Source organism: Vicugna pacos, chromosome 34, assembly GCF_048564905.1.
Source record: "Vicugna pacos chromosome 34, VicPac4, whole genome shotgun sequence".
In the NCBI taxonomy this organism is placed as follows: Eukaryota; Metazoa; Chordata; class Mammalia; order Artiodactyla; family Camelidae; genus Vicugna; species Vicugna pacos.
Window position 1 is genome coordinate 2,293,250 of NC_133020.1, and position 13,502 is coordinate 2,306,751.

The 13,502-nt window shown below is 41.9% G+C and overlaps 1 protein-coding gene across 3 annotated transcripts in view; it reads right to left on the reverse strand.

Annotated features, from left to right (window-relative positions):
- The window catches only part of BICD1 (BICD cargo adaptor 1), a 169,152-nt gene extending 157,308 nt beyond the window's left edge, over nucleotides 1-11,844 (reverse strand). For 2 of the 3 annotated variants that reach the window (XM_072954440.1, XM_072954441.1), the window contains exon 1: nucleotides 11,454-11,694. In XM_072954440.1, coding sequence (XP_072810541.1) covers nucleotides 11,454-11,666 — 213 coding nt within the window. In that variant the 5' untranslated portion in view covers nucleotides 11,667-11,694. Of the gene's footprint in view, nucleotides 1-11,453 lie in introns of all 3 variants that reach the window. The other variant, XM_006199979.4, reaches the window with a different exon arrangement.
- Between the last annotated feature and the right edge of the window lie 1,658 nt (nucleotides 11,845-13,502).

Genomic DNA, 13,502 nt, shown 5'->3' on the forward strand with positions numbered 1-13,502 from the left:
AGGAACACAATACCAGAAACAACTATGAAACACTTGCTGTGGGAGAGGCAGGGAGGAGAATGCGACACTTCTCACGAGCTACCAGGTTATTTTAAACTCCTTTTCCCTGAAGGAGGTTACAGTCTCTTCGAATGCACACACGGATTGGGGGGAAAAGTGTGGAGTATTTGTGACTTCTGTGCTCAGATCCTCCAAGAGCTTCCCATTTCATGCAAAGCAAAAGTCAAAAGTCCTAGTAAGGATGTAAAAGCTACTGCATCACTTGACATCTCCTCCCTCTCTGACCTCATCTGCTATTCACCCCCAACTCAATCCCCTCCAGCCTCTCAGATTATGATTTAAACAGGAGGAAATGGCCATGCATGCCAAAAAGGTAATTTGCAAGATGACAGGATCTACAGCTCATCAAAAGAAGCCGTGCCCAAGATCCAACCTCACATCAAGGTCAGCTTCAAAACATCTCCTGAAACCGTCTAGAGAAAGGCAATCAGTGAGGCTTCTCAGCAAGGCACATTCATGTTATAAGATCTCTTTCAGTTTCAAAAACTGACGGCTAAGAGCTCTTCAGCAGTGGCATTTGATTCCACATTAGTCTGCAGGATGCCAGAGAAAAACAAACACCCATCACTCAGAATCTTCTATTTACAGACCCACGCCGAAACATTCTTAAGGAAATTGCTACTGTGATTGTGTACTTCCCATAAATGCAAACAGGTCCCTTTTTTCCGATTCTAAATACAAAAACGTAGCAGTTAAATATTACATTTTTTCCCCATAAATTGTTTGAAAACAGTAAGTCTGCATAAACAAAAAACAAGTGAAGTTAACCCCAGAAGTTAAAAGATCAATCCAGCAGAGCAATTCTTTTTTAAAAATCCTACTTATGAATTTTGTAAAGTTGGCATAAGCAACTGCGAACAACAAAACAGACACAGCAAAGGAGACAAGTAACTTTAAAAGGAACTTCAGACAACCCTGACGAATCAAGTATTACACGCTTTTAGCATACATTTTAACCATCTTAACTGAGGCAATTAGATTTTTTTTTTTGCAATTAGATTTTTGATGACGTTGGTTGCAGGTTTTCTGAAAGCCTTTCTAGTATTTCCATTTCCAGAAAACAGAGGAGACAAGTAAAAAGACTGCACAATTGATTTTTTTTTTTTTTTTTGGTTTGTTTTGCTGGGAGGTAATTAGGTTTGCTTACTTACTTATTTCTTGATGGAGGTACTGGGGATTGAACCCCGGACCTCATGCATGCTCTAAGCGTGCCCTCTACTGCTGAGCTATATACCCTCCCTTCCTGTGCAACTGATGTTTACATATTAGCTCATAACTTTCCAGCTTTTCTTACCAAATACTTCTATTCGTACAGTCACTTAGTCCTAGAGTTGGAAGTTTCTAAGAGAGAGGCTCTCAGCCCTGGTTGCACCCATGAGGGGGGAGTGTCAACATACTGAAGCCCCTCGCTCCACCTCCAATGACTAAACTGTCTCAGAGAGGGGTCCCAGCAGCAGTAGTTTTATAAATCACCTAGGGGGTCCTAATGAGTAGTCTGTATTCAGTCACCTCCTCAAAAAGCCCTGGGAGAATCTAGGCTCTGCTCAAACTCGTCCAATGTCGCGCTCCAGAACCTCACTTGAAGAATCTGAAGGTAATACACTACTTTACAGATGGTCATTTTTCAAAGATGAATTTTTAAAAATTTTTCCTCTTTTTTATTGAAGTATAACTGACTTACAATATTGTCTTAGTTTCAAGTATACAACGTAGTGATTCAAAATTTTGATAGACTATATTGTTTCAAGTTATTGTAAAATATTGGCTACATTCCTTGCAATGTACAATATATTCTTGTATATTCTTGCAGCTTATTTATTTTATAAATAGTGGTTTGTGCTTAATCTCCTACTCTTATCTTGCCCCTCCCCTCTCCCCACTGGTAACCACTAGCTTGTTCTCTATATCCATGAGTCTGTTTCTGTTTTGATATATTCATTTGTTTTATTTTTTAGATTCCACATATAAGCAATAACATACAGTACTGTCTTTGTCTGACTTATTTCACTTAGCATAATAGCCTCCAAATCCAACCATGTTGCTGCAAATGGCAACAGTTCATTCTTTTTTATGGCTGAGTAGTATTCCACTATGTATATTTCCTACATCCTCTTTACATGAATGGGTAGTCTTACAGGGCATGAAAACAGGGATTCCAGAGGCTGGAGACCACCCTCAATGCAACCACAAAGCTTTCAAAATTGAAATGTCCCACAACTCATAATCATTTTAACTTTTTAAATTTTGCATCAATCTTCTTCTGAAGAACAAGCAAAACATAAATCAACACTAAGATAAACTGGGGAAGGGTATAGCTCACAAGGTAGAGTGCATACTTACTATGCATGAGGTGCTGGGTTCAAACCTCCATTAAAATCCCTAGTACCTCCATTAAAAATCAATCAACAAATAAGTAAACCTAATTACCTCCTCCCTCAAAAATAACATAAGGGGAGGGTATAACTTATGTGGTAGAGTGCATGCTTAGCATGCTTGAGGTCCTGGGTTCGATACCCAGTACCTCCTCTAAAAATAAATACATAACTACCTCCCCCCACAAAAATAAAATAAAATAAAATGATACAATAGTAAATGAATAAAACACTTTTTTAAATAAATAAATAAACAAACTAACAAACAAACCCAAGTGGGTCAGGAAAGCATGGAAGTATTTTTTAAAAAGAAAACTAAGATAAACTTTTGATACACTGTGAGAATATTTCAAATGTTCAAAAGTCATAAATACTGTGAAATGCTATTAAATAGAAGATTTTGACCATGTTGGAAACACTGTGATCTAGTGGTGGGGAAGGAAGTAAAAAAAAGCAAAAACACATGAAATTCCTTGGAACATATGGAATGATAAAATAAAAAAAAACTCAGATGAAGGAGGGTGGACATTATAAACCATTCTATGGGGGGGGGGGGGTATAGCTCAGTGGTAGAGTGCCTGCCTAGCATGCATGAGGTCCTGGGTTCAATCCCCAGAACCTCTATCAAAAAAAGAAAGAAAGAAAGCAATCTGTATAAACCCCCTTCCAAGCATGAGCCCTCCAGGCAGTATTCCCAGCATCTGGTTGCCTAGACTCAGTAAACTTCCCTGGTGTCAGGGAGCTCACTACTTACTAAAAACCCTTGCCTCATTCCGTAATCAGACAACTTTGCTGGTTAGTTCTTTATTCTGATACAAAATCTGGCTCCCAGGGACCCACCAGGCCTTGCTCTACAATCTGAAGCCAAGTAACAAACATGCCCTTGAAAGCAAACTCAATGAATCAGTTCTAGAACAATATAGGCATGATTCAAAAAGTAACGTGAATCCAGAGGGAACTGAGTTGGCCAGGTGTTCAAGGAACTATGAATTGTTTAAAAAAAAAAACAATTGTAGGCGGGTAGAGTTCAAGTGTGAAGACAGGTGGATTATCCTGGCTGGAGCTGAGTGACCAGAGTGGAAATAGAAAAATATAGAAAACAATTGATGTATGTCCCCGGAGGCCTAGTGGAAAATTATCACAATTAGGCAAGATTTTTCTATATTTTGTAAAATTGAACCTGAAAAGTAAAGGACAGGTAGGTAAATAAGTAGATTTGGCAATTCTAAAACACAGCATCACAGAAAATAGATAGTCATAATAAAAACTGTCATAATAATAAAAATCACAGAGATCAACTCCAACCCTTTAGTTTTATAAAGTAATTAAATCCCAGGAGGAAAAGGTATCAACTGCCACTCTCATATTTCCTTCCATAATAATAAGGAAAAACACTTCTGCCAAACAATTTCCTGTCTTGTACCTTCTCCGCACCACCTGCACAACATGCTAAATTTCAGAAGCTATATAAGACCGTGACCAACTATTTCAAAACTCAGCTATTTAAAGTGGTGCAGCCACTATGTAAAACAGTACGGAGGTTTCTCAAAAAAAAAAAAAAATTGAAAACAGAACTACCATATGACCCAGCAATTCCACTCCTGGGTAAATAGCTGAAAAAAACACAACAAAACAAAACAAAAACAAAAACACTAATTTGAAAAGATACATGCACCCCAATGTTCATAGCAGCATTATTTACAACTGTCAAAATATGGAAGCAGCCTGAGTGTCCACCAACAAATGAATGGATAAAGATGTGGTACACACACACACACACACACACACACACACACACCCCAGAATACTACTGAGCCATAAAAAAGAATGAAATTTTGCTGTTTGCAACATCATGGATGGGTTTGGAGGGTATTATGCTAAGTGAAATAATTCAGACAAAGACATACTGTACAATATCACTTATATGTGAAATCTGAAAAATAAAACAAACTAGTGAATATAACAAAAAAGAAACAGACTCACAGATATAGAGAGCTAGGGGTTACCAGAGGGGACAGGGAGGACGGGAGGGGTATTACAGGGGTAGGGGATTAAGAGGTACAAACTATTGTGTACAGAATGAGCTACAAGGATATACTGTACAACACAGGGAATACAGCCAATATTTTATAATTACTATAAATGGAGTATAAGTTTTAAAAACTGAATCACTGTATTGTACACTGTAATTTATATAATATTGTATATCAACCACACTTCAATTTAAAAAAAGGCTTTCTTAGAGCAATTTAAATAATTTTTTATGACAGCATGATTCAAATTTTGAAAAAAGCTGTATTAGGATCTACATATTTATCTGCATCTATATTTATACTCATACTGATATCAATTTTGATATTATTCATTATATACCTTCACACATAAAGGATTGCTAGAGGGAAAGAAGTTAAATAATGACAGTAATATCTCGGTGATAAAATTATGGATGATTTTAATTTTCTTTATACTTTTGTGTACTTTATTGTCTTCAGTAAAGGTAAGTTATCTTCATAATTACAACCAAAATAGTTTTATAATAAAAAATAGTTTCTTCCGAAAAGCTAAAAAAAGCCACTCAACCATCACAGGGCGAAGATGGAATAACATAACGAGGCCCAATCTGCCTGAATCATCTTGGCTTCTCGCCAAGACCCAGCACAGCCAGGATGTGGCCACACTGCGGGACGGGCTCTTGCCAGTCCTGGAAACCAGCCACCTATTCTGCTGATACACATCGCTCCGTCACCAGCCAAGGCAAGGAATCAAAATCGCTGCTAATTCACCCATAAAACTTCCCATCTTTTCCCTCCCTTGCTGTGATGACACAGGCCTGCCGTGGCGCACCCCAACAAACTCCATCAGTATCTTTTACCCACACCGACACTAGCTTTCTGTCCCACTTGCCACCCAAGCTACCCTTAGGGCTGACCCTGGGCCACCTCCCCGCCCCGCCCATCCTCCAGTGTCAACCACACTCCCCGAAGCTCTCTACTCATCTTCCCTAACCAGTCCCATTTGCTTCACACGCAAAACATCAGTGCTTTAAACATCCTGCCCTGCCCTAGATCATCTGCATTCTAAAAGGGCATACTATTAAATTTTTAAAAACCCACCAGGTTGCAGAGTAATATGTATGGCATGATCCCATTTTTATAAAAACAAAAGAATACGAACCACAGAAAAACCTGCCTATGGATCCATATGTTTAAAAATATTTAGACACAACATTGTAAACTGACTATAACTCAATAAAATAAAACTAAAAATAATTTTAAAGCAAATATAAGAGAATACTCACCAAGTAAACAGAGACAGAACTGGGAAGAGAGGAAGGGGAAACTAGTAAGTTGTCTATGCTTTTATCTAACTTGGAATGGTTGCCACAAATTGCCGTAATTATACAATTGTAATTTTTAAAGAGCAATCAAACTCTGACGGCCGAAAAAAAAAGCAAAGGGAAAAACTCAAAAGTGTTAATGCACAGGGAACTATAGTCAATATCTTGCAGTTACCTATAATGAAAAAGAGAATGAAAACAAATATATGTATGTCTATGGATGGCTGAAACATTATGCATACGCTAGAAATTGACATATTGTAACTGACTGTACTTTAATTAAAAAAATAAAAAAATTTAAAATACATCTCAGACAGCAGGGGGTGAGTGCTGCTGCTCCCAGCACCCCTAACCCAAAAAGTCAGCAGGGGCCACTTTTCCTCCCTGCCCCAGCCCAGCCTCCTGCCCACTTCTGATGAGTCTGCACATCTCTTACTTCAGAATGCGATCTGGCTTCATCAGCCCGCTGTACAAATTATTCATTTGTTTCATTAAACTGAGAGTTGAGTATTTTAATGTATCATGCAATGTATGCCTCTTCTCCAAGAAAACGTGAATTAAAAGGACTCATAACTTGGGCATCAACTTTACCCCCTAAAACTGCTCTTCCTTGAACCTTCGTTTGTGAATGAAAACACCTGCTATCCATCCTGATATTCTCAAATCCGCTCTCTTCCTCACTTGCCACATCCAGTCCCATCCAAACCATGCTCCACCCAACAGCTCCTCAGCAGCCCTAAGGTTTGTCCCCACCTCTTACTCCCGACCACCCCTGCACAACTGCAATCCTCCCTCTGTGACCTTGACCTTCTAAACTGCAGGCTGACTGAGGTGTATCATCCTCTGGGGGGGGGGGGGAGTTCGGCGCAGTGAAAAGAAAGTGGGCTTCAGCCTGAACCAAGTTTCATCACTTAGCTTTGTGGCCTCGAGAAGCCTCTTCAGCCTCTCGGAAACCAAGTCTCCTCTTCTTTAGGACGGTAACTTGTAGAAGGATGGCTGTACAGACTGGGGATAAGGCATGCAAAGTGCCTTGTCCTGAGGCGAGCTGTATCCGTAATTTAATGCTTTAAGACTTCAATTATTTTGTTATCTGTAAAAATGGATACTAAGCCTCTGAGTGACTTTGAAGATTAAATGAGATAAATGTAAGGTACCAACCGCAGTTACTACGTTGTTTTGTTTCATTTCCTTTGAATGGTTCCCAGTTCCCAATACAAAACATGGCCACGACCGCATCCCCAGTTTCACCTCCTGCTACTTCTCCTTTACCATAAGGAGTCATTTAATAGTCAGACTGTGCCAAGTCTTCAGGTCCTCCTCTCCTTCAAACCATATTTACAGGTATAAGCTTCAGTGTGAGAAGGTCCTTTATTACATCTTTCAACATGCAAGTTCATTATATTTTCAATTTAGAATGCAACATCCATAAAGTGCATGTATATGTAAAGGGAAGATAAGGAAGAATATTTTGTTAAGCATGAAACTCCGAAAAAAAATCTTCAAACCGTGGCTGCTGTTCATGTAAATATGGTGAATGTGATGAGAGATTATAAAATCTTGCTAAATGACACCTGAGAAATAACTTTGCCAGAGGAGACATCTTCCGAGTTGAAACAAAAAGCAAAAATGGCACGTGTTAGGGAAATTGGGTGAAAAAAAAAATGCAGTTGGAAATGATTATGCTTCTTTGATGAGGCTGCTTGTAAACACTTTCCAAAATTATCTGATAATAAATGTAACATTTCTTCAGCAAAAACATTAAGAGAGAAAAAACACTAGCCAATACTAACAAATTCAGTGTTACCTTTCTCTGTGTTTATTCTTGGATTAGAAAAGAAACCTGGGGGTTTTTCCCCATATGATTTTATGATTTAGAATTTACAAAGAGAAGAGAAACTAACCGTCTTTCTAAGCATATAGGGGGAAAAAATTAGTTCTGTTTAAAGACGAATTCAGGTAGTTAAATGGCTTTCAACAGGTCCTAATGTGATGATCTCTAAAAGTCTCTGAGTTCAATGTTTATTTCTTGAATGATGTAACTACGGTCCTGAAAAAGCTTCAAACTGGCCCCAGAAAGAAAAGCTGCTCTATGTCCACAAAGTGCTTCCTCAGCAGCTAGTGTCTATCCTTGATGTCAGGTTGAGAAAATGAGAGAAAATGAGTCAGAGATTCTTAGTAGAGCGTCTACTGTAACCTAGCTGCAAAACTTTTCTCATGTTGTCACATGGATGTGTTTCGTAAAATGCTAACAGGAATGCTGAATCACTCCTTTCTACGGGGATCTTTTTAAACATTACAATATTTTAAATTTCAAACATTTTTAAAGCCAAAAAACAAAAAACAAAAACAAAAACAAAAACAAAAACAAAACCCTTGAATTTAAATTCTAGGGTTTTTTTTTAAACAAATGAATATTTTTAGTTTTCAAATAATTTTAGAAACATGACTCTTCTTCAAACACTATTTTGGCCAGGGTGACAGACACAGTGCTGATTTACACACATCTCAAACATACAATCAGCCAGGCCCTGAACCTAACTGGGTCTGGGTACCCTTCAGGCCTCGGAAAAGCATGCATTATTCGTGAAATCATAAAAGCAAAACCGCGGCCGAATATTCTAGTGGATAGGTGCTCGGTCCAGCTTCCCAAAGACAATGAAAAGGGAAACATGATGATGATGTCCGAAGTCAGTCATTCTTTTTTCACATCATCAGTACTTTTTTTTTTTCAAGAGTCTTCTTTCGGGAACAGAATGACAGCAGTTGTGTAGGCTCAAGGATGAGCCAAGTCAAAAAGCATGCCTGACCTACGGAAGAAAGTCACTAGAAAAAAAAACCTCATGAATTCATCATCTTGATTCCGCACATCTTCAGCAACACTGCTCACTCGGATTATCGTCAGAGCAGTAAAAAGCCTGGGAGGGAGGGCAGTAGCATTGTTGGGTGCTGACTCTTGCAAACAAACATGACCTGTAAAGACTGAGCCGTGTCGCCACACTGCAAACCACCAGCATCCAACTTGGACTTACACAGTGCTTTCCTGCTGACATTCCCATAAACCGATCCAGTTACTTTTAAATGAATCATATTTGTTGAAAGAGCCCAGAAATAAGCCGAAGATTTTATACTTGGCTTTATTTATATAGATAATGCATCATCATTTAGTATATAAACTTGAAAATGAATAAAATATGATTTTGAAAAATCAAGAGCACTCACAAAACATGTTTCTCAAAAATGGCTTCCATAAGATATCGCTAGAATATCGTAGTTTGCACGATTATTTTGGATTTACTTTTCAAATAGGAAACAAACAGTAGTGAGACTGATTTAGTTCATTTAAATAATACTCGCAACTAAAGTGCAGGATCAGAATAACAGGTCTCACTATCAAATAACCAAATACAATGATTCTTTCATTACCTTAAAGTACATTTTTATATAATTGTATAAGCCAGTTCATTGGGAACCTAACATTAAATTGCATTTATGCTAAATGCAACTCAAATACATGTATTAACAAGTATCATTTGGTAAAAATGATCCTGATAAATTTTTATTAACCTCCTGCTATACACAACAAGATACGAATACGCCACAATTTTTTATAGAAGAAATAGTAATTGGTAGTTGCAATATTCTGTATTAAGAAACCAGTTACACTATTCTTACAAAACACTTTTTCTTGTTTTTCCTATTATTGCTAATGAAAGTAATACAGGTAGTTTTTAATATTAGTCACTTTCTATACTTTCTAATTCTTTTAGTCTTTCTCTGGCACTAGCCCATATTGACTAGTGAATGCTTGAAAAAGTTCTATCGTCTTTCAGTATAAATGTATTCTTTCATAAAATACCACTCACTAGGTGCTAGGTTTTGTGATAAAGACTGGATGTAATGTAAAGATAGATTCCTTTCCTTAAGAGCTTACGGTCTAGGAAAAGCAAAAGACAACTGTATTAAGGTTTACTATGCAGGGCGACTGTAATGACACAGGAAACCTAGCAGGGTTGTTTGAATCAAGCAGGAAGGTCATCTAACAGTCACACTCCTTTTCGTTAAATTAATCCTACCACGTTTATAAAGGAGGTGATGGCTAACAGTGCCTGGTTTGCACTTCCTTGTTTTGGCAAAGCTGTCCTCATAAGTGTAGACATCAAAATACCGCTGAGATTTACAATCATCACCCTGTTTTCTGACTTCATAAGGTTCACCATCACTGAATTTAAACATATCAGCTGAAGATCTACTCTAAGTTGGAAAACACCAGTAAATCCAGCTGTAGTTAAGAACAGACAGGTACATGATAACCAAAAAAACCCAAAACGCGAAACAATACAAAACAATATGGACTACAAATTTACAGCTAAATACCCAAAAATCAGATTTCTACTTGGGGTTTTTACCATATGTTTATTTTTTGGCAGTTAGGCATCAGAATGAAAAAAGACATACCTCAAAGTATAAATGCCTACCATATTATGTACTAAATTATTAGGTAAGTTGATTAGATGTCATAAGTCATGTTTTTTAACTGTGATAATATAAAACAAGACACCCTCCTGAAAAACTGAGTACATTACAAAAAAAATTTCTGAATAATGTTACATATCAAATTAGAATTAACATTTAAAATGCCAACATTCACCTAAAAATAAAGACATGCCACACAGAAAACCAGTGTGCACATCTGCATATATAGCTGGTTACTTGCTACCCATAGTGCCTCAGGAATCAGGGAAAACAGACTGACTCCCTTCAACAATAGTGTATTATTTTGTCTCTGATAGGAAATCAAAGCATATTCACCACTTATTTTCTTCCTATACGTTAGTCAGTCTCTAAAAGATGCCAAATACCAAAAGATTAAAGAGGGCAAGTGTTATATATATGGGGCCCATTTGAGATACTCTGGTTTTATTCATACAGTCATTTCTAACAGAAGAGCCTCATTTGAAATGCTCGGCTATGCACGAACTTGACATATATCATTCTTTCAGGCCATTTGCAGGGGAGTTAGATCTTCCCCGCTCAGGGTGACCTTACAAGACTTCGGGCACAGCCCAGCCTCACTCAGAGGTTAAATCAAGGCAGCACATCACCCAGCAGCAGAGTTGTTTTTCTCCTGCAGCCGGTGACAAGAATAACTAAGGCGAGGGAGAAAGAAGACTGCCCAGCCTTTGTCAAACGGGACTGGCGGGGAGTTCTTCTAAAAACAGTCCCCAGTCTCATCAAGGAGTGGCTACCTTCAGCACAAGGCTGAGGCAACCATCCTGAAATTGTGGGTCCTCAACACAAACCTACTCATCGCCTTTGGATGAGGGGAGTGACATTGAAACCTGGGCTGATGTAACAGCAGTTTGAGAAGTTTGATTTACGCATTCCAACCCACTAGAATGTCGCCTTTGAGCGCCGATCCTTAAGGACTCTCAGGAATCCCTCTCCCCCACAGCCTCAGCAGTCATCACCTCCCAAATTCCAGCTTATACATTCACTTCCTGGGCAACTGCTCTCTTGGGGGGTAAAACAATGGGCTCTTTCAATCTTTTCTTATCAACAAAGAGCTCAAAGATGAAGAAACAGTCCCTTCAAGAGCATCCTCTCCGACTTCTTCATAAACGCTGAGTGGGCGTCGAGGGTGGGGGAACGGGGGCCGAGCAGGGAAGAGGTGACGGGCAACTCACCTCTTTGAGCTGCTCCAGCTCCTGTTTCAGGCTGTCGTACTCAGCCTCCAGCTCGTCATACTGCTGCTTGAGGGTCAGCTTCTCCTCCAGGACCACCAGCCCGTACTCGGCAGCCTGGATCTTCTCGTGGGTCGTCTCCGTGAGCTCCTTGGTCAGCCTCTCTATCTCGGTCTTGTAATGGTCCACAGTCTGCAATACCTCTTCCGCGGCCATAGCCCCGGCGGCTGGATGCAGGAGGGGATGACGGGGTGGGGGAGATGGATGCAGAGCCGGCGGGGGGAGGGAGAAGGAGAGGAGGAGCAGGGAAGGATGCGAATGGAAAGAGAAGTGCGGCCGGATGGGCGAGCAGGGCGATGCCGTGACTGCGCCTCCGGCAGCCGCAGCTACACCGCCCGAGACGCCGGCGACATGGAGAAGGCGGCGGGGAGGATCGGGGGCATGTGCCCTGCGGGCCGCCCCTGCGCGCGCTCAGCGGCCGCGCGGCATGGCCCGGGCTGCGGCGGCGGCCGGCGGCGGCCGGGGGCTCGGATTCTGCTTATTCAGAGGCGCGCGGCCGCCATGTCTCGGGGCCGCGTCACTGCAGTCCCCGCGGGCCCGGCTCGCGGCTGCCGCCCGCTCCACCTGCTCCGTCCGGCCGCGCTGCAGCGGGTGCGGAATGATGCGGCGCCGGCCCGCCCGCCCGCTCGCTCGCTCCCTCCCTCCCTGCGCGCCGGGCCGGGGCTCCGCGCGGGGGGCGGGGAGGCGGACGGAGTCGGCGCGGGGGGCGGGGGCGGGGGCGCGGGGGAGGGACCAGACGGCAAGCTCCCCAGGCGCCTCCCGGCGGCCGGCACCGCGGGCGCGGGGGGCCGCGGCCCGGGCGGCGGGACGCGAGCGGGAGGGACCCCCGCCTGGCCTGGCCGGGCCGGGCCGGGCCCGGCTCGCCCCCTGGCGGGAGCTCCTCCCGGGGGCTTCGCCCGGTGGACGTCGAGGCCCCCGAGAGTGGCGTGGGCGCCCGGCCCTCTGGCTGCGCCGGGAGCCCAAGCTCAGGAGACTGCCTGGAACCTGCGCCTTCCCCGAAGGGCAGCGAACAGCAGCGAACAGCCACTAACGCGCTCGGGGCCCGGGCATCCTTCTTCTCGCCCGCTGGGATCGCAGCATCCTTCCCCGGCCTCCTGCATCCAAACACTATGCTCGGGAGCCTTCCAGACGCACGCCTAGGCTCCCGCTTCCGCCCCTCCTTCCTGCCTCCTCTCGCGTTCCCTCCCTGCCCTTCCCTAGCTTGGCCTGATTCACTTCCCGCTCTCAGCAGCTAACCGTATTACCCACTCAGGACAGTCTTTGCTAAAGATTGGTTGCCCTCACTCAAGCTTTCTGTGGCTCCCTTATCACAAGATCACTACTCAGAAAGAGATCTCTATAATGCATGCACCCGGTAAACCACTAGGTACTATTATTTCTTGCCCCAGTAGTTCTAGTCTACGGATTCTTCAATAAAGGAAAACTGCATGAAATTCCCTATATATGAAATCAATATAGGTACCCCACAATAGACATTTTTTCAAATAATAAGAGCTAATAGTTCATGAGACCATGTGCCAAGCATTCTTCTAAGTTTGGTATACGCAATCTCTCCCATCCTAACAGCAACCCTTTGAGGTGGGAACCATTATCTCCAGTTTACAGATAGTAAAAGAAAGGCACAGGGAAGTTGAGTGATTTTCCCAAAGTCAGGCATCTCTTAACTTGTAAAGCCAAAATGTAGCCATAACTCCGGAGCGCTAACCTGGATCATTATGTTAGCTTCGCCTTCATGCGTTACTAATACAAAATCAGCAACTACGTATTAGGTGCTCATAAGAAGACCACTTTAATCAGCATGAAGAGTGATGATGAAGAATCACAAGAGGAGATGAAGGCAAAGTCAGAGAGAAAGAGAATAAAGAATGGAGATGAGATGAGAACAGAGAAGAACGAAAAGGAAAGGAAGCAATAGCAGAAAAGGCTATTTCTGTGTCACCAGGAGGCTGTGGGATCAGTGGACCAAGGGCCTGACCAGGTCCTTCCCTGACT